Source organism: Crocuta crocuta, unplaced genomic scaffold (genome assembly GCF_008692635.1).
Source record: "Crocuta crocuta isolate KB4526 unplaced genomic scaffold, BGI_CrCroc_1.0 scaffold133, whole genome shotgun sequence".
In the NCBI taxonomy this organism is placed as follows: Eukaryota; Metazoa; Chordata; class Mammalia; order Carnivora; family Hyaenidae; genus Crocuta; species Crocuta crocuta.
This window is the reverse complement of record NW_027529438.1, coordinates 4880565-4897936: the sequence shown is the minus strand read 5'-3', so window position 1 is coordinate 4897936 and position 17372 is coordinate 4880565. Positions and strand designations below refer to the sequence as shown.

Sequence of the window (17372 nt, the reverse complement as noted above, 5' to 3'; positions counted from 1 at the left end):
CAGAGTCTGAAGCTGGTTCCTTCTCCAGCCCCGGGCATCCCTCTCTGTTGCAGGCACCGCCAGGGGCATCGTGATCGCCACAGGCGACCGGACTGTGATGGGCCGCATAGCCACACTGGCCTCGGGGCTGGAGGTGGGGCGGACGCCCATAGCCATGGAGATTGAGCACTTCATCCAGCTGATCACAGGGGTGGCCGTGTTCCTGGGGGTCTCCTTCTTCGTGCTGTCCCTTATCCTGGGCTACAGCTGGCTGGAGGCTGTCATCTTCCTCATCGGCATCATCGTGGCCAATGTGCCTGAGGGGCTGCTGGCCACCGTCACTGTGAGTAGCCAAGCTGAGTACCCTATGGGGAGGGACTTGCTACCCCTTTTCCTCAAGAGGCTTATTGTTTCTCAGCAACTTTTTCACTTCCAGCCCCTAAAATCACTTATGAGATTCTCGTTTAATGGATGGCTTGGAGTTTGAGCCTAAAAAATCTCAGGTGGGGCTGCGCCTCGGCTCGCAGTCTCTCTCTGGGGGTGCGTCATGGCCACTGTGCTCACCCCCGATGCACCATCCGCTGCGGTCTGTAGCTCACCCCAGCCAACTGTGCTGTGAAGCTCCCTCAGAGGTCACCAATGACTGACTGGCAAGCCCAGTGACCTTTCCTCATCTCCCTTCCTTGACTCTGCTGCGGAAACAGACACTGCTGTCCACCCCCTAGAAATCTGTCACTAGTCTGGTTCTCCTCTGTCCCCTGCACGGTCTCCTCTTCGTCCCCGCACCCTGATTCTCAGGCCTCAGGCTCTACTCTCCACCCCCATCCTCCGGGAGTGAGCCCACCTCCACACCCCATTCTGTGTGAGCAGCTCACACACCCCTTTGCCCAGCTCTACACTTGCCTTCTCTGGACTCCGGCCATGTACCCTCAATACACCACATGATCTCAGTCCGACACGTCCAAAATCGAACCCATTCACTACCCACATGTAGACCCCAGCTGGTGGTTGCAGAGTGGGACCCCCGGTCTGTCCGGGGTGAAGTCACAACATTCCCAGTTCCGGGCTCAGCCCTTCTTACTCTCCTCCCTCTCGCAGGTGTGTCTGACCCTGACGGCCAAACGCATGGCGCGCAAGAACTGCCTGGTGAAGAATCTGGAGGCGGTGGAGACGCTGGGCTCCACCTCCACCATCTGCTCGGACAAGACGGGCACACTCACCCAGAACCGCATGACCGTCGCCCACATGTGGTTCGACAACCAGATCCATGAGGCGGACACCACCGAGGACCAGTCTGGTGATTGGGCGCTCCGAGGGGAGAGGGGCTGGAGGGCACCAGGGCTCCGGTGGCACAGGAGCAGGGGCAGTGTAGACAAGGGCTCTGAGGGGGCCCGTGCTCCTGCTTCTCCCTCACTGCCTCCCAGGGGCCACGTTTGACAAGCGATCGCCCACATGGACAGCCCTTTCCCGGATTGCTGGTCTTTGCAACCGTGCTGTCTTCAAGGCTGGGCAGGAGAACATCTCTGTGTCGAAGGTAGGGCCCCCCCTCCCCCGCCGGCCCGCCCACCTTGCTGACGCCCAGCTCCCCCTCTCGCACCCTCTGGCAGTCTCGGGGGCGTGGCTCCTGTGACCTCCTCCCTCGGGCCCCTGTGACCCTGAATTCTCCCCCTGCAGCGGGACACGGCCGGTGATGCCTCCGAGTCAGCTCTGCTCAAGTGCATCGAGCTGTCCTGCGGCTCTGTGAGGAAGATGAGGGATAGAAACCCCAAGGTGGCCGAGATTCCCTTCAATTCCACCAACAAGTACCAGGTCTGGTTGGGCGCCAGGACACGGGAGGGGGACGTGCGCACAAAACCTAGGAAGAGTGGGAGCATCTGAGGGTCACGTCCTTCACCCCGGCCTCGTCCCCCACGAAAACTGGGGTGACTACATGCCTGACTGCAATGACCTCCCTAACTTCCAAACTTCCATTCCTTGCTACAGCCCGTCACCCTCCCAGCTCTAGCCCTAGCCTCCCAACCCCCCTAGCCACACCCCTGAAATTGTCTAAGGGTACCCCTCGGGCCGCAGGCAACTGTTAAATGCCAAGAACCCCTGTGTGAGCACACCGAGGCCAGCATGGGGGTGGTGCTGGCCAGAGGGCCGCCCCCCACCCTAGCACAGTGCCTGTGTTAACTGGTCTTGGCAAATATTTGTTAAGTGAATGAATGTTCTATGGGACCGTGATGCTCAGGCTACAGGGCTGGGACTATGAGGCCCAAACTCCCCTTCACACGCAGAGGGTCTCCTTCTGTTGACAATGGTTGATGGATCAAGGGTTATCTTATTGGGAGAGATGTCCTTAGCAGCCTCTGCTGTCCCCGGCCCCAGGACAAGTACGGCCCCCTCTGTAACCGCCTGTCCTCCACCCAGCTATCCATCCACGAGCGGGAAGACAGCCCCCAGAGCCACGTGCTGGTGATGAAGGGGGCCCCGGAGCGCATCCTGGACCGGTGCTCCACCATCCTGGTGCAGGGCAAGGAGATTCCGCTAGACAAGGAGATGCAAGACGCCTTCCAGAACGCCTACATGGAGCTGGGCGGGCTGGGGGAACGCGTGCTGGGTGAGAGGCTGGCACAGGGAGCGGGGCCCCCTGGGGCGGGGGGGCTTTGGGGACACCCAGCAGCCACCTCGCTGCACTCACTTTTCCCTCCTGCCCCACTTCAGGGTTTTGTCAACTGAATCTGCCCTCTGGGAAGTTCCCTCGCGGCTTCAAATTTGACACAGATGAGCTGAACTTTCCCACGGAGAAGCTCTGCTTTGTGGGGCTCATGTCCATGATCGACCCTCCCCGGGCTGCTGTGCCGGACGCCGTGGGCAAGTGCCGCAGTGCGGGCATCAAGGTACGGCCTCCCTTCCCTCCCATCCTCCAACGCCAAAGGTCAAAGGACCTTGCAGACACCCAGGCCATGGGTGGCCGCCTTCCTACTGACCCAGAGGAGAAGTTGTCCTTCTGCCTGGAGCTCTCTCCCTGGTCCCTTTCTGTCAAGGTGACTTTGCACATCCTCTCCCCTCTCATCTATTCTGATTTTGATCCCATCTCATGTCTTCGAGAACTGGCTATCCAACTTCCCGACTAATGTTCACTCTCTCTAGCATTTGGTGTGGGATTCGCAGGCTCTCAGGGGCGCCCGTTCCCTCCCCACACCCCCATCGACTGGCTCTGGTCCTCGTCCCCCAAACACACCTCTCCTGGGCCCTTGTGTCCAGCTGCAAGTGCTCCCCAGGGGCCACTCCTTCCTCTGTGCCTCGTTTATTCTTTATTCTCCAAATATTTATGGTTTACCCCCTGTGGGCCAGGCACTGTTCAAGGTGCCCAGGTTCAACAAACAAACGTAAATCCTTCCCAACTTGGAGCCTACTTTTCTGTCTCCAAGACATCGTCCTCACCATCCCCGTGACCCATCTCTTTCACCAGTCCCGCTGCCATGGCTTGTTATTCTCTGTCCAGCATCCCCACTAACACCAGAGCCGTTCAAGCTGCCCGTGCACTGAGGACCAGGCGCTCCGCCGAGCACAGGGATTCTAAGATGAAGGAGACACGGAGCCTGGCCTCTGGCACTCATGGGCCCTCGGGGGAAATAAATGCCCCTACAATTAATCACAGAACAATCTGAAAGCTTGGGTCAAGAGCACCTACCATGGGCCAGGTACTCTTATAATACAAACAGCCAGTCGTGTGAATCAGGCACTATTCTCAGCGCTTAACCTGTATGATCTCATTTCAATTCCACAAGAACCTGATGAGTAAGCACTGGTATTTTCCTTTCTTTAAAAAAAATTTTTTTTTAAATGTTTGTGTATTTTTGAGAGAGACAGAGAAAGTACTAGCAGGGGTAGGAGGGGGTGGGCAGAGAGAGATGGACACAGAATCCGAAGCTTGCTCCAGGCTCTGAGCTGTCAGCACAGAGCCCGACGCGGGGCTTGAACCCACGAGCCCCCACGAGCTATGAGATCATAACCTGAGCTGAAGTCGGACGTTCAACCAACTAAGTCACCCAGGCTCCCCTGGTATTTTCCTTTCTAACCGAAGAGCGAAGCCGAGGCGCAAAGGAACGTGCTCGTAAGTGGTAGAGCCAGGATTTGAACTAAGGCAGCCCACCATTTCCTAATGATCACACTTACGCACTTGTGCGTATATGTGTGTATAGAAGGGACTTCTCAGCCCCGGAACTGCTCTGTCTCTGAGGCAGGTGTCATTATCCCCATTTAAAAATAAAACAAGCTGAGGCCCAGAGTGGGTAAGTCGCCTTCCCAAAATAAATCTGCCTGTAAGGGGCGGATCAGGTATGTGAAGCATGGTCCATGGTCTGGAAAGCCACGCTCCTGCTGGTGAGGCTTCCTCTGGCCGCGATCAGAGCCATCACGGAGGCCTGGGGACAGATCCCCCAGGGAGCTCAGAGCAGGGAGCAGTTAATTCTGCTTCAGAGAATTGGACAATGTTTCACAGAGCGCACGACATTTGATCGGGGCCTCGAAGGCTGGAGTGTTTTGTAAGGCAGGGAGAGGAAGACTGTCAAGGTCAGGGACAGTGCGTGCCCCGACGCTGTGAGCCTGCACGTGGGGTGCAGGTGTGGGGGGGGTGGCGAGTGGCACAGGAGACTGGGAGGTTGGGCCAAGGCCAGTTGGAAGGACTTTGCCTAAATGCCCGACTTGGGCTTCGTCCCGCGGTCCCCAGAGTCACAGGTGTCCCAGCAGATCAAGCTGTCAGGAGGCTCCCGGGTGGAGGAGGGCCTCATCTGGGGGAGGACGGGAGGCAAGGAGGCAGGGAGAGAGGCCGCTGCCTTCGTACAGGCCTGGAGTGATGACCTGCACCAGGGCGGTGACAAAGGGCTGGAGACGAGAAGCCATGTGAGAGACATGCTTTGAGAACACGGTGACCAAGCTGGACACAGTCAGGGAGGACGATGTAGGGACAAAGGGCCAGAATGCACAGACAGGATCGTATCCAGACAGGGGCAGAGAGCAGCCGTGGTGCGCTGCGGGGAGTGCGCCATGAGCTCACTTTCAACCTTCAGTCGGAAGCGTCTGTTAGACACCCAGGGAGAGACATCCCGTGGGGCGGTGGGTAGGGCTGGAGCCCAGGACAGAGGGTCAGGCCCGGAGAGCGAGGCTCACCAGCACACGGGCGCAGCTGAAGACCGGCCAGTTCCCTGCATCCCTTTGGCCAGGAAGAGCACAGGGTCCGGGGAGGGACAAGGATGGACCCGGGACCACCTGTCTCGAGGCAGGTAGAGAGAGAGGAGCCAGTGAAGGAGGGAAGAGGGGGACGTCCCAGCTCACGCGTGCTGAGTGCCCACCTCTCGCCATTTATTCTTCACGACAACTTTGAAAGGTGGGACTCGTCCCCTCCTTGGGCAGAGACTCAGTGAAAAGACTGGGCCCAGGTGCAACCATGGGGGCGGGGCCAGCGTTCTAAGCTCAGTCTTACATCTGCCTCCTTAGCCGCTTCCACCCCAGTTGGCGGCTGCCCCGAGGAGGCAGGGAAGAGGGGAAGAGAAGCGGGGAGGGCGACCGGGAACAACGGAGTCCGTGCAGAGGAGCAGGTCTCAGGGACGTGGTGGCCAGTGCCACACGCTTGTTGGAGTCACACAGGTTAAGGACCGTAAAGATGTCTTCAACTGGGAGGCCCACGTGGCCTTCAGGGAAGTTCAAGGGCTAGCGGAGGCGCAAGAGAAGGCAGGGGCTTCCTCCTTGGGGCCTGCGACGTTTGTCCACAGACCCACAGGTGCAAATGCTTGTTCATCTGGCTCCAATCCACTCACGCTCATGACTGAGAGCCTTGTCAGCGGCCTCTCAGATGCCAGCCCCTCTCCCCAGTGATGCCATCCATTCTGCAAGGATCCCCTCCTCCCCGTGGAGAAGGGGTGTCAGCGGCAGGTGTACAGGGGACGAAGGCCAGGAGGAGGGGGGCTGTGTCCCCTCCACCTCTCCTCTGTCCTGCTGGATGGCCTGCAGCAACTGAGTGGACACTAAGAAAAACATCTCTGACTCCTGGCTCGCAGGAACCTTGAGTCACAGGCCCTTTGTCCCTCACTGGTAGATGAGGGGACTTCCAGCTCTGACAGCCTCGTACTCCATGAAATCCAAACTCTTAAACAGTCTCTGAGGCTTCTCTTCCGAAAGACCCTCTACCCTGGCAAAGTATCTGGGACCTCTTACGNAAATCTGAACATTACTTTTATTTTCTCTTTTCTACTTCCTCCCAGGTGATCATGGTGACCGGGGACCACCCGATCACAGCCAAGGCCATTGCCAAAGGTGTGGGCATTATATCAGAGGGCAATGAGACCGTGGAGGACATCGCAGCCCGGCTCAACATTCCCGTCAGCCAGGTCAACCCCAGGTGAGGCGTTCCCAGGGCCCCGTCCCCCATCAACCCATCCTGTCCCACAGAACCCTCGAGTGTCCCCGAGGGCATTTGGATAGCTTCTCGGGGACTTTGCAGGCCTTACCTGTGACACCTCAGTGAGCGCTCCTCAGTCCTGAATGTGTCCAGGCTGTGCCACTGACTGTGTAACGTCAGAGGTGTCACTCTACTGTCCTGAGCCTCCATTCCCTCAACTACAAAGTTAGGGTGCTGTCTACACTGTAGGGTGGCCACGGGGGTGAGACAGTAAGAAAACCAGCGTTGCCTAGCAACGACTGTGCTTGGTGAGGATGCCGCCTCACTTCCTCAAAGAGATGGGACAAGGAGGCCATGCGTGGAGATGGGGGAGGAGGACCACNCGCGCGGACGTCCCCACAGCAGAAGCTCATCATCGTGGAGGGCTGTCAGAGGCAGGTGAGCAGGGTGTGCGCGCAGGGACAGGCCGGGAAGGGGCCGGGCCAGATGGGCTTGCTGCTCAGCTATGGCTGTGCTTTGCCCAGGGGGCCATCGTGGCGGTGACGGGGGACGGCGTGAATGACTCCCCCGCGCTGAAGAAGGCTGACATCGGCATCGCCATGGGCATCTCGGGCTCCGACGTGTCGAAGCAGGCCGCCGACATGATCCTGCTGGATGACAACTTCGCCTCCATCGTCACGGGCGTGGAGGAAGGTAAGGGCCCACGCGGGCTGGGGTGGCATCAGGGACGCTAAGCCAGCACTCGCTTCCCAGGCCTTTACCCCAACGCAAAGCCAACTTGGGATCCCAGGCACCCGCGTGCCACCTTGCCCTCCCTCAAACACACATTCCCCTTCTCCGAGGAAAACAGGCAGCCACGCTTTAGGGCCCTGGGCTGGGGAGGGGGCCCTCCTATACCCCTGACGCCCTCAGAACCCCCCCAGGCCGCCTCATCTTTGACAACCTGAAGAAGTCCATCGCGTACACCCTGACCAGCAACATCCCCGAGATCACCCCCTTCCTGCTCTTCATCATTGCCAACATTCCCCTGCCTCTGGGCACCGTGACCATCCTCTGCATCGACCTGGGCACAGACATGGTGAGGCCGGGGGTCGGAGTGGCCACGGGCGAGGCGAAGGTGGACACAGGGGGTGGCGGTGGGGCGGCCGGGCACGTGGCCAGGCTCTGATGGTTCAGGGAACAGAAGCCAGAGACCTGGACCATAACAGCGTCTTAATAATGCTTGCTGAACTGGATCCAAGATTCTTCCTCACTGACGGTCCCGCGCTCCTGTCGGCTCCCTTCCGCTGCCCCCCTCCCCCCAATGGCCCCTCACACAGGTCCCGGCCATCTCTTTGGCCTACGAGGCAGCTGAGAGTGACATCATGAAGCGGCAGCCCAGGAACCCTCAGACCGACAAGCTGGTGAACGAGAGGCTCATCAGCATGGCATATGGACAGATCGGTGCGGAGGGGCCCTGGGGTCTCGGTGGGGGAGGTGGGGAAATGACGCCCGAGACAAGTCTCTGCCCAGTTGTCGGAGGGATGAGCCCCCATGGAATCCCAGGTCAGGGGCCAGCACACACACCCCCCCCCCCGGGGGCCCAGGATGTCCATCTCTGGCCTGAGTGGCTGGTCCCACCCTGCTTCCTCCCCTGACCCTGGGCCTGTCTTTGCCCACTCCCCACAGGGATGATCCAGGCACTGGGTGGCTTCTTCACCTACTTCGTCATCCTGGCCGAGAACGGCTTCCTGCCATCACGGCTGCTGGGAATCCGCCTGGACTGGGATGACCGGTCCATGAATGACCTGGAGGACAGCTATGGGCAGGAGTGGGTGAGTGGGGCCACAAGTGTGGACACCCTGGCCCGGGAGGGTGACTCCATGCCCACGGGAGTGGTCCACGTGGCCGGTGGGGGCTGGGGGCTAAGGGCGCCTGGTGCCCAGGGCTGACGGAATGCCACAAGCACACTGCCCTGGGCACCTGCCCTCGCCTCTCACGCCTGTCTGCCCGCCCCCACCCCCAGACCTACGAGCAGCGGAAGGTGGTGGAGTTCACGTGCCACACGGCCTTCTTTGCCAGCATTGTGGTCGTGCAGTGGGCTGACCTCATCATCTGCAAGACCCGGCGTAACTCCGTCTTCCAGCAGGGCATGAAGTAAGCACCCCTGGACCCCCACACCCCACCCCACCCAGGGCAGAATGTGCTCTCTTCCATCCCTCCCTCTCCTCCTTCCTTCCCATCACTCCTCCCTTCCTCCCTTTCTGGGGTGCTTCCTCCCTTCTTCCCTCCTTCATCTCACACTCCAGCGACACCCACCTCCCCCCGCCCAGCCCTGTGCTCCCCTAAATGCAGGTGCCTGTGCTCCCCCGCCATGTCCGGGTAGCTTTAGTTTATAGCACCCGCCCTGTGGAGGTGTGTTGTCCTCACGGGGGCTCGGAGCTGCTCAGAGTCAGGTTCTTAGAGTGTGAGTTATCACGTGCCCGCCATCGTGCTGTGATTCAAACACATTGTTTAACCTCACAATAGCTCAGTGAGATAGGTGCTATTTTCATTTGATGGACCAGAGAACCCAAAATGTTGCATGACGTGCCTGAGGTCACCCAGGCAGTAAGGGTTCACCCAGGTCTGCTTCTAATGCCCAAGCTCTTGGCTACTGCACTGGGTGGCCCGTCTGTCAGTCTAGCACCTGTTCGGTGCTCAGTAATTACTCTGTGACTTTAGCGTGGATGGTGGTTCGTTGTGAAGGCATCGTTGCCGTTCTCTTCTGTGAAGAGTGGACACAATTCCCCAACTGAGTGTTGACATAATTTGTTAGCGTGGGGGGAATAAAAGCAAGATGCCAAAAGCCTCGTGAGGTTAATAGCACTTAAGATCCCAGGGAGAGGAAAGTGGAAAGTCCATTAGCTAAAGCAAGGTCACATGACGAAAGGAGAGTCTACCGGCTGGACAGTGCAGTCAGGGGAGACCAGGAGCAGAAAGTCCAAGACACAGGGTCCCGCCATGGGGCTCATGTGCCGTGCTGCACACGGGTGACACACAGGAAGATGGGAACACACCGCCAGGCTGACTCCAGCCCCCGAGAGCAAATGGAAAGGTGGAGAGGGGCTGATGATATAAACAGCCACTGGCCAGCGGCTGCCCCACCTGGGGTCCGGTGCCCTGGGGTCCTCAGTGATGCTGATTGCAAGATTTCAAAGCTTCGTGGAAACCACCCACCTACGAGAGGGCTGCTGGGCTGACTAAAGTTTCGCTCTTCAGCAGAATCATAGGTGTGAAGGACCATCCGTGATCTCGCGCTAACACACAGCTCTGTTTGGAAAGCGTGTGTGTTTCTGATTTTAAACGGGGAAGTGGTATTCATTACTTATTAACACATGTGGCTTGAGAGACAACAATCCGTTAAAATGTGGTCAAAGAAGAATGGGAAGGATCCTTTAGTGAGTGGAAAGTTTGGGAAGCACAGGCATCAGTGGTAAAGACGTGCGGTGCATGAGGCTTTAACAGGTTGGCTAATATCGTGACCGCGCGCCGTGCACTTTCCGGAGCTTTCGACTGCATCTCCTGACTATTCCCAGCAACTCCATGACACCCAGGTAATATCCCATTTCCCAGGGAAGGAACAGGAGGCACAAGACTCTGCCTGTCTGACTCCAGAAACTGCTCTCAGAACCTTACTGTCCCCTGCTTTTCAGTTCCCAGACAGCTGACATATTTCCGGCACTTGCTTTCCAGCGATCGGATAGTTTCCTCTTTGCTTAGTGCTTTACAGACCTTCTTCTCTGTATGAAATATCGACGACCAACAACTCCCAGGGCCGGGGAGGCACTGAGAATATGTAAGACATACACGGGCCCTGGAGCAAAGGAGCTTTCAAAGCACCTTGCTGGGCAGACGCATGACGCAGGCGCGTGCTTGTCTGGTCCTGATAAGGCCATGCGCCACGTGACGGCAGGAGGAAGCTTGTATTGACCACAGCATCTTGAGCATAGAGCACATCAGCCGACACACTGGAAACGTTTATTTAATGGATGAATATATGTGTTAAGGGCAAAAATCGGAGGCGAGATCAGAAGGCAGAAAATGTAAAGGAAACGTAAAGGAAAACTACTTTGGTTTTGTGCAGCATGAGAAGGGGGTGCTTGAAGACGGAGGGCATAGGGCGACGTCTCTGATGGGTCCCGGGCTGTTCTCGGTGCCTCTGCGCCTTCACCACCAAGGGTCTCCCTGGGTCTCGGCCCACATCCCCCCGCCTTCCACCACCACCTCCTCTCTTTGCCTTGCCAGGAACAAGATTCTGATTTTTGGGCTCCTGGAGGAGACGGCGCTGGCGGCCTTCCTGTCCTACTGCCCGGGCATGGGTGTGGCCCTCCGCATGTACCCGCTCAAGTGAGTGTGTCGGCAGCAGGGCCCCGCGAGGTTCTGGTCTCCGAATCCTACTTTCTGTGACCACCAGGGATGCCCCCTGACACCCCCCCTCCCCCGCCTCTGTTTTCCTGCAGGGTCACTTGGTGGTTCTGCGCCTTCCCCTACAGCCTCCTCATCTTCATCTACGATGAGGTCCGGAAGCTCATCTTGCGGCGGTATCCTGGCGGTAAGCCCCTCCCCCTCCTGGCCCCCGCGCCCCGCCGGGGCACCCCAGTGCTGGCCACCCCGCCCCGGGCTCCACGCCCAGGCCATTCCTACTGCGGATGCTTGCACCCTTTCCTCATGTCCCCCAGACCCTGCTGAGCCCCTTCCTCCCAGACCTGGGCCCACCAGACACACAGGGGTCCTCAGGCCACTCCTCCCACACCGACCACAGAGCAAGGTGTTAGGAGGGCCCCTCCAGGTCACCTCGGATGGGCTACAAGCCAAATATGACCCACGGATATTGTCTGATTTGGTCTGCCCTTTACTTGGGTGGGTGTGTTTTTTAATCGGCCCAATGACGAAAATGTAGGGGCTTTCACATAAAATCCAAATTTCTGACTTCTGGAAAACCATGAGCAGGCAGCCCCAGGCCACATCCCTGCACAGCCTCAATGGGCGCTTGCCCCCTTCGAAACTCATTTGTCACCCCCATAGCCCCTAAATCTTTACCCCCAGCCCACCCTGTGCCCACCCTGCACTGTGCTAAATACAGGTATCTCCTCTTCCCCTAACCCGGGGTCCCAGCTCCCTGATTTCTTCCCCTCCCTTTTCACTCTCCTCGAGACTTCCCTGGGCCCCTGCACCTGGCCTGTGCTGCACGTGACCGCAAGTCCCTGAGCCCGTGGAGACAGACCTCTCTGCCCCCCACCCCTCACACCGCGCCCTCCATCTCTCTCACAGGCTGGGTGGAGAAGGAGACATACTACTGAGCCGTCTGGAGGAGGACCAGGGTCGGGGGGCGCCTGGAGGTGGTTGGGGGGGTGCAGAGAAGACTGGGGAGCGCTGGGGGAGGATCCGGGAGGGAGAATGGGGCCACTCAGCAGGCTACGCTGGGGGGAATGGGCAAATAAGCTCAGGGTGATGGCCTTACAGACCTACGAACAGCCGGTTAGACACCACACATTAGGGTCCCTCCCAGATCCTGCTCCACACGCTCTGCTCTGTTGCCCACTTTTTCCGAGGAATTAACGGTCACCCACTAGCCCCGTTCTGTCCCTGCACACCCACTTCCCACTAGAACAGATCAACACCCAAAGGCAGGGACCTGTCTGAGCCGGGGGAGGGGACCGTCTCAGATCACCAATGTCTCTCCGGCCCACCCACTGTCCACCCCACCGGCCCTCTGCTTCCTGCCAGACGCTGTCCCCTTGCGCCCCCTTGGGATCAGACACAGTTCCTCCTGGTGAGTGCCAGGTGCAGGGCTGGAAAAGGAAGCTGGTTGCAGAAGCCACCCATCCCCAGGCCAGGCTGGTTAGGAACCTGTAGGGGAGAGCTGGGCAGGGGTGGGGGGTGGGACACGGATGGAGACACAGTAAAGGGAGCCGGGGAAGAGAGTGCCAAGGACCGGACAGCCGACGTGTGGCACCTCCAGCCCCGTGTCCTGACCTTTTATAGCTTCCCGCCGGCAAAGCAGATTCAGAGGTCATCAGAGTAGTGGCAAAGGCAGGCCAGCGCGGCCCGCGACCTCCCCTGGGATCCCACACCCGAGCACCACACAGTCCCCGCCGACGCCGGCTTGTGTCGTCTGGGCCACGGGGCCCGGCTGTGCCAGATGCTCCAGCGCTATCAGTCCCTTGCTCCTCTGACGCCCTGCCCTCCGTGCTGTTCCCAGAGGGACAGCCATCAGCTCATTCCCTGCCCCAGCCGCCCCCTTCCCCTTTGTACCCATCCTCATGACCCAGCTTCATTCCAGGAATTCCCTGGCCATCAGTGGGAACCAGGGTGGAGAAGTTCCCAGAACTTTCCTGTCTTCTGGGGACATGCAGAATCAGCTTAGGGGGTGAGCATGGTCAGAAGCTCTGGACAGCACGGGAACACACGTTAGGAGGGCCGCTCCTCTCAGGCAGGCAAATGCCCTCCCGCTAGCGATCCTTTCGCCCACTTTCCAAGATGGGGAGTTAGTTTCAGGTCCCTACGGGAGGTCCTTTTCCTTCCCTTACCNCGCTCCTCCCAGGCAGGCAAATGCCCTCCCGCTAGCGATCCTTTCGCCCACTTTCCAAGATGGGGAAAGATTAGTTTCAGGTCCCTACGGGAGGTCCTTTTCCTTCCCTTACAGCCCCACAACTCCCCACCGAACAGATTTGCTCTGCAGGCAGTTCTACACCTTCTCTAAGCCTGGCCTAGAAGGCACTGGGAGGTTCCTGTAGACAGACACGCATATGAACCGAGCAAGAGACACCCCAGGGGAACGGAAGACCTAAGGCAGAAACGAAGGAGGCCCAGAGTCAGTCTCCCCAGGGGTGCTCACTTCACAACACTGGAATTTCACTTGTTCAGAAGAATCTTGGAATAAGTGAGTCACTGCTTCGGGCTCGGAAAACCAAGCGGGAAGCCATATTCATCTGGGTCTGATTAACCCGAGATTTGTTGACGGTGCACAAACCTTCTCTTTGCACAGTCAACAACGATGGCACTTGCCTAGCAAAGTAAGAGTGTAAACCACATTGCGAGGGGTGGCCTGCTTAGTCTACCTAAGACAATGCCTTTGAAGCACTTTAGGAATATCTGCGTAGAGGTAGCATGTGCATATGGGCTAACGATCATCATTTCTCATGCGTTTGTTAAAAAAAGTTTGCAAGACCCTTACCTGGTGACCTTTTGTAAGACATTAGTTTGAGGTACTACATGTGTACTTGAAAAGAATAAAGTTGCATTTCTTTATGAGAAAGAAATCCCTTCCATAATTCAGATTTCTGGACTGAGGACTTGCCTCCCCCCACGCTGTGGTATTGAAAGGTGCACAGGACGTGGCCTGTGCCACGTGGAAGTGGTAGAGAGCGGGTAGGAGGTGGAGACAGGAAGGGAAAACAGTCTGGGGGCAGACGGTGTCAGCTGAGAGGGCCAGAGAGGAAGAAGCCAGCCTGCGAAATGATCTAGAAGAAAACACAGTAGGGGCCTCCTTCCTCATGGCTGAACGTACTCTGAGGGCCACAAAGGTTTGTCCAGAACAGGGAAGGACCTATGAGTCTATGTGGATTCAGATCCTCAAGGCCACTTCTGCTTCCTCTGTTCTAGACCAAAACAGGCCACTGTCAAGCTGAGGGGTGGGGGAAGGAGACGCCGGGCTGAGCTTCCCACCCTTGAAGGTCAACATCAATGAAGAGTATATACTATAGGCAGAGGCCTGGTGTGGGTGATGTTTAGGGGACGGAGGGAAAAGTAGCTGCAATCTTTGAAATTCACCTAAGTAGCAGACTCTGGAAGCCTCCATGGGCAGTGCGATGGGCAGTCGGGAGGGGCGCCTGTGTGCTGCACGCGCAACCGTGGTTGGGTGCTGTGCATCCCTCCCCTGGGGTCCCTGGGGAATGGGATGGGGAAGGACACCAGCACTTACAACCTTATGTCGGGATCTGGAACTCGGAGTCGGAAGTCCGTGCCTGTCACCTTCAGCTCTGCCGGTGTGGTGACAGTGACAGTGATCATAGCAGTAGCTGTAGGAGTATTACCCACAGCTCACTCTGTCCCCTCTACCTTTGTTTGTAGAGTCTTGTTTAATTCTCCCTCCAGTTCCCCCCTCCTGATAGTCCCGCTGCCAGGAACGCGCTTCCAGCCATTCAACGCCTGGCTTCCTCACCCCTTTCAGGCGGCCCCCTAGACATTCCCTCCTCAGAACGCCCGCACGGAGCACCCCAATAAAATAACACGTCCGGCAGCCCTTTCCCCATTCTCTTTGCTTTATTCATACCTGCTTACTACCTCCGATTTAGGGAGCTGACGCATAGAAATGCACACGTACAATTCCAATATACGTACACTTGGTTTGTTTGCCCGACTCCTTCTGCACGCACTCAGGGATTTTTTCTCTTTTGTCCACCACCTTTATCTTCAGCACCGAAACCCATCCCTGGAACATATTGGGCAATGAATAAAGGTTGGCCGGATGACTCAAAGAGTCCTTAGAATCCAGTACTGTGGACACTGCTGTTATCTTTAATTTACAGATGAGAACATTGGAAGCCCTGGAAAGGTTAAATTGTGTCTTCAAAGTTTCCAGGACCGCGTATCGGAATCAGGATCTGACTCTCCATCAGCCTGGCCCCCGGGGCCAGCCCTGTGAGCCGCCACACCCACTCGCTGCAGCCCGGAGGGGGCCTGCTCAGCCCAGTGGTTTAGGAAACCTTGGAGGCTTTGGAAGGAGCCAGGGATTTGTGGGACATGCACAGTAGGGGCTGGGCAGAGAGAGCCAGGCAAAGGGAGAGGGAGGACTCGGTCTTAAAGATGCCCTAGAGGGTTGAGAAAAAAAGATGCCGAGATTCCACCCTCTGCTAGAGGATTTAGCCCAAGGTGAGCAAATCCACTGGAGGTACTTAGTGCCAGAGGTTAATGCCAACTCCGATCCAGGCAGAAAAGCTTTCCACGACATTTCCTTTCTATCTACAGAAAAGGAAATGTGATGACTCACCCAGCAGAGACAGACGACAAGCTACATATTCATACTGCTAAGAATGCAGCAGAAAAAAAAAAGAAGGAAAAAATAAGTAGATCAATATCAAAGGAAGACACCTAATACAAAATGAGTCTTTCAAAAACATCCTCCGCTCCAGTGTGAGTTAGTGGAGAATTTTTTTCCAAATTCCTCAGAGAACATCCTTACATTATTTCAACTGAACTAGGATATAGGAACAAAATGGGTATTGCCAAGACTATTTTATGAGAAAAATACAGTTTTGACAGATTTTAATAAAATGTATCTTTGTTGAGTACCAGCAAATCACAGAATGCAAGCATGTTATATGTTAAACTAATAACTAACATACACTAACCAAAATGATTAAATAATCAGCTCAAAAAATGTTGAGAAAGTTATCAGATTCACCATCTATTCTGGATTAAAGTGTTGGAGGGACAAGCATGTAGACTAGTCACGGGGCACCTCGGTGGCTNTAAAAAAAAAAAAAAAAAAAAGAATAGTCACACTCAGAGCTAAGACAGGAAGGGACATAGTAAAAGTCTGGAAAACTCTAATCATAGCAACTATAACAAAAGCAATAGTAACATTTGAAATCCTGAATTAGGAGTTTATATTGAAGTTGTCTAAATATAGAGACCAACTAGACGAAATAAAAACTTATTTCAACACAAAGCAGCAGCAGCAAAAATCACAAAAATCTTAGAAGCAATGAGTTAAAAGTTACAGGGTACTAGATATCGATTTTTTAAAAAATCGCACGTATCCCTAAAATTAGTGAGATAGAAAATACAGTACAGATTCCATTTACAACAGACTCAAAGCCAGTTACACTCAAGATCCCATGTGTGGGGGGCACCTGGGTGGCTCAGCTGGTTAAGCGTCTTTGACTTGGGCTCAGGTCATGATCTCCCAGTTCATGAGTTTGAGCCCCAATTCGGGCTCTATGCTGACAGCTCAGAGCCTGGAGCCTGCTTCAGATTCTGTGTCTCCCTCTCTCTCTGCTCCTCCCTTGCTTGGGCTCAGTCTCTCCCTGTCTCTCAAAAATAAGTAAACATTAAAAAAAAAAAAAGATTCCGCATGGGTGACATATGGCACTTATTAAAGAAACTTTAAAAGCACAATGAAAGTAACAAAGACAGACATGAACACGGCTTGCTAATCCTCACTGCTGTCTGGGAGACAGAATGCAGTAAAGAGAAACAGAAGTTGCTATGAAGAATCAATCCAATATCAAAATCCTGTCTGTATTTTTACAAAACATGACATATTGGTCGTGACATTCAGCGCAAACGAGGTCAAGCAAGAACGTCAGAGGTTTTTTATAAGTAATTACGAAGCCAAGAAGCTGACAGCTGTGATGACCCGAGTAGACCGAAGTGACGATTATCAAAACCTTGTAACATCGAGATCAAACCTCAAAGTCCGTCGTTCATTCAACATATTTTAGGAACTATTTATGGAGCAGCCTCTCTGTGCTATTCTGGGAACTGGGTATACAACCGGACTAGGGAAAGATCACGGTCATGGTCACAGAGAAACAGACAATCAACAAGTCAGCAGATAAGAGGGCAGGATGGTCTCAAGGGTGGAAAGGGTGGTGAAGGCCACAGGGAAGGACTGTGGGCTGCACGTGTGGTGCCCCAGCTCTTTTGGATTTGACAACCAGAAGGCCTCTCTGAAGACGTAGCCTTTTGAGCTAAGATGTGTGGAACAGAATGGGCTTCCAAAAATAATTTCAATTGATTATATGTCAATCAAGTTGCTTTGGTGGGGGTTACCCTCCCATGTGCAAGGCTGGACTGGGGGCTGTGCTCACATAGAGGGTGCACAGGTGACCGTGGCAATTTTAACTAATTCGATCCTTGCTCTCAAAGGTCTTATGATCCACATGACACACACAGACTGGGCTAGACTATTTGTAACAAGTAGTCCAAAGGGCACCTACAAATCCATAAGAAAGAAGAAACCGTGGAAAATGGGGAGAAG

General features: G+C 55.7%; 1 protein-coding gene across 1 annotated transcript in view; it reads left to right on the top strand.

The window, feature by feature from the left end:
• Positions 1-12916, top strand: part of LOC144228216 (sodium/potassium-transporting ATPase subunit alpha-2) — a 23449-nt gene extending 10533 nt beyond the window's left edge. Inside the window, exons 8-23 of the mRNA XM_077760020.1 lie at positions 54-322; positions 1078-1276; positions 1404-1513; positions 1654-1788; positions 2392-2581; positions 2686-2861; positions 6228-6364; positions 6703-6802; positions 6889-7057; positions 7288-7442; positions 7684-7807; positions 8033-8178; positions 8370-8500; positions 10631-10732; positions 10846-10937; positions 11657-12916. Coding sequence (XP_077616146.1) covers positions 54-322; positions 1078-1276; positions 1404-1513; positions 1654-1788; positions 2392-2581; positions 2686-2861; positions 6228-6364; positions 6703-6802; positions 6889-7057; positions 7288-7442; positions 7684-7807; positions 8033-8178; positions 8370-8500; positions 10631-10732; positions 10846-10937; positions 11657-11685 — 2264 coding nt within the window. The 3' untranslated portion in view covers positions 11686-12916. The remainder of the gene's footprint in view (positions 1-53; positions 323-1077; positions 1277-1403; positions 1514-1653; positions 1789-2391; positions 2582-2685; positions 2862-6227; positions 6365-6702; positions 6803-6888; positions 7058-7287; positions 7443-7683; positions 7808-8032; positions 8179-8369; positions 8501-10630; positions 10733-10845; positions 10938-11656) is intronic.
• The last annotated feature ends 4456 nt before the right edge of the window (positions 12917-17372 follow it).